The sequence below is a fragment of the Anoplophora glabripennis genome, unplaced genomic scaffold (assembly GCF_000390285.2).
Source record: "Anoplophora glabripennis isolate ALB-LARVAE unplaced genomic scaffold, Agla_2.0 scaffold1093, whole genome shotgun sequence".
In the NCBI taxonomy this organism is placed as follows: Eukaryota; Metazoa; Arthropoda; class Insecta; order Coleoptera; family Cerambycidae; genus Anoplophora; species Anoplophora glabripennis.
The window spans coordinates 49,204-52,735 of record NW_019417329.1 but is presented as its reverse complement, the minus strand read 5'-3'; the positions used below and the strand labels follow the sequence as shown (position 1 = coordinate 52,735).

General features: G+C 30.9%; 1 protein-coding gene across 1 annotated transcript in view; it reads right to left on the bottom strand.

Annotated features, from left to right (window-relative positions):
- Positions 1-461: 461 nt before the first annotated feature.
- Positions 462-3,532, bottom strand: part of LOC111692267 (zwei Ig domain protein zig-8-like) — a 16,943-nt gene continuing 13,872 nt past the window's right edge. The window contains exon 3 of the mRNA XM_023456181.1: positions 462-1,003. Coding sequence (XP_023311949.1) covers positions 978-1,003 — 26 coding nt within the window. The 3' untranslated portion in view covers positions 462-977. The remainder of the gene's footprint in view (positions 1,004-3,532) is intronic.

Genomic DNA, 3,532 nt, shown 5'->3' with positions numbered 1-3,532 from the left:
CTTAAAAAACAATATTATAAAAGTAAACAAAATCAAACTGATAAATGCATCTGGAAAAAAATTGGCTGAAAGCAACAAAGTGGTAAATATAATGTTTAAACTTCTCAACAAACCCATATAAGCAGAATTTTTAATTGTACCTAATATAGAGTTTGATATAATTTTAGGTGAGGACATATTGTTGAAATATGGAGCTAAGTTTGATCTAGAGAGCAAAGTTTTTCAATTGAATGATGAAAAAATAAATATAATACTTGACGATTGTTTAAATAATAAAGAATTATTAAATGCTACGTGCACGAAAAATGATGAACTACTAAATACACAAATTGAAAAACAAAACAATCTAGTCATCAAAGCTTCATATAAGATAAATGTTCTTACAAATAATGAAAACATAAAATTAAACTGTCCAGAAAATTTTATTCACATTGTACAAGATATTATGAAGGACAATATGAACCTAATAAACTATGAACCTCGATTTGCTACTGGCTACGTACATCGAATAGAAGTGGATGAATCCAAACCTTTCAAATGCAAAACGTACCCTATTCCTCATAATCATAGATCTAGAGTACAAATTGAGTTGCAAAACATGCTTGAGGCTGGTATAATTGAACAAGGAAAATCAAATTATATTAATCCACTAGTAATCGTTAAAAAACGTGATGATTCAATCAGACTTTGCTTAGATGCTCGCATGTTAAACCAAATATCAAAGCCCCAGTATGATGCACCTCAGACTATAGATGCTATGTTGAGTAGGATTGGGAAGAATACGGTATTTTCAAAATTAGACCTCAAAAATTCTTTTTGGCTTATTCCACTGGCACCAGAACGTCGAAAGTACACAGGCTTTAGCGTCGATGGCCACATTTATAGATTCAGAGTTGTACCACTCGGATTGCAGTCAGCTTCCTCAGCTCTGGTACAAGCTATGCAACAAATTCTCGATACGACATTTTTTGTGCACATTATATTGATGATATACTGATATACTCTGAAAATAATAAATTACATCAAAAACATTTACAAACAGTATTTACAGCGCTGAATGAGGCAGGACTAAAATTAAATATAGAGAAATGTGAATTTTACAAGCAAGAGGTAAAATTTCTGGGATACAAGATTGGAAAAGATGGGATTGGCATTGAAAAAGATCGAATTCAAGACATCAAAAATTATCCTATACCACAAAACCTAAAAATGTTAAGGGGTTTTCTAGGAATATTAACTTATTATAAGAAATTCATACCAGAATTATCTGAAAAAGAAGCTCCGTTAATCGAACTACTAAGAAAGGAAAATAAATGGGTGTGGGATAGAAGGAGACAACAAGCATTTGATAATTTAAAAGCCAATTTCCATGACAATCTACTCTTGTATAACCCAGATTTTTCACTACCTTTTACGTTAAGAACAGATGCCTCATTCCATGCTGTAGCTGCAGAACTGACACAATTTCAAAATGGGATAGAGGTACCCATATGTTTTATCTCAAAAACTTTAAAACCTTACGAAACCAGGTACTCTATCAGTGAAAAAGAAATGTTGGCGATTGTATTTGCTGTCACAAAATTAAAATATTATCTCACTGCCACACATTTTACACTTGAAACGGATCATTCAGCTTTAACGTTCTTATTGAAAAATCGTTTTGTAAACAATCGGATTTATCGGTGGTCACTTTTAATTCAAGAATTTTCTTTTACTATTAAGCATAGAGCTGGTAAACTCAACATAACTGCTGATGCTTTAACACGTAACATAACACCAAAAAAACCAGAAAACACATACATCATTGCGTTAAACATTTTAAAACAACACGAAATATTATATACTGCACAAGAAATATTAGGCAACCAACAACAACTCACTGACTTAAGACAGAAAATACAAGAAAATCCTACGTACAGAGGATATTCTGTTAAACAAAACTTTATAATAAAACAAATACAAGACAATGAACTTTATGTATTTGACAACGACGCAACTGAGAAAATACTAACTGATCTACACTTACGATACGGACATATAGGGATACGAAAGACTTGGTTAATATTCAGAGAGAACTTTTATTGTAAACGAGACCTACAAATAACGAAAAATGTAATTAAAGACTGTCATGAATGTTGTCTAGGAAAAAACAAAAACCACACAAACCAAAATACTATTCTTTTGCACCATACCACAAGACCGTTACAACTAGTATCAGTTGACTATATCAGTAACTTGATCAAATCTCACACAAGACACAAACATATTTTAGTCATCACAGACCATTTTTCAAAATTCATAAAAGCATATCCTACACTTATATGCATCACAAAGACCACTATTCATTTATTGTCAAAATTCTTTAACGATGTTGGACGAGCAGAGACGATACTACTTGACAACGTGATTTATTTCAAAAATGACAGATTTATAAATTATTGGACTCGACAAGGAATTAAAATTATATTTACGACAATCAGACATCCACAAGCAAACCCATCTGAACGCTACATACAAGAGGTTCTAAGATTTCTACGCATTTCTACACAACACAATCACACACACTGGTCAGATCATGTTAAACACATTGAAAATTATATAAATAATACACCAAACACGGTAACATTGCAGACACCCATTCAAGTAATGCTTGGAAAAAACCCAGATAGACCATGGATAAATCAATCTGATCAAAATTTAGAAACGTTAAGGGAGAAAGTCCGAAAACAACTGGAACGAAATGCTGATAGGTACACAAAAAGGGCAAATAAAAAAATTGTCAAACGCACAATATTTGAATTAGGAGATTTAGTTGTTATAAAAAGACATCGATATACAAATAAGGACAAACAGATATGTGCCAAATTACAATATCCGTACGGAGGTCCATATGTTGTTCAGAAAGTCTTAAATCAAAATACATATGAGCTGAAACAGTTAGATAGTGATTTGATAAGGGGACGTTTTCACACTGAGTTAATTTACCCTTATACACCTAATAAATATCAAACTAAAGTTATATCACAAATTAGTACAATGCAGGGACATGACTTGAACAAACATAAAGTGAAAATGAAATTAGACTAAAAAAAAAAAATTATATATTATTTTACAAAGCAGAGGGAAATAAATCCTGAAGTGATAAGGAAACTATTGCACATAAATTAAATAAAGTCATTATTTCAGAATAACTTTATTATAATTTAGGGGGGAATCTGTCATGTTATGACATACTGCTCAATCATAAAACATAAAATAAAAGCAAATCTTAAAGCATGGTAGCGGTTTTAAAATATTTGATTCCAAGTATGAACAATTAAACTGAAAATATTTATTAAATTGATAGATTTTCTTAAAAAGAATGACATGGTGTAGTATAATTATGTCAAATAGTTCTACTTTATGTCTAGTTTAAAAGAATATCACAAATTTGTGCAATGCAAATTATATAATGGAAAATGACTCCGGAAATGTCAAAATTCACATGAAATTCAAAATAAAACAATTTTCCAACGATAATTTCTTGAAAAAA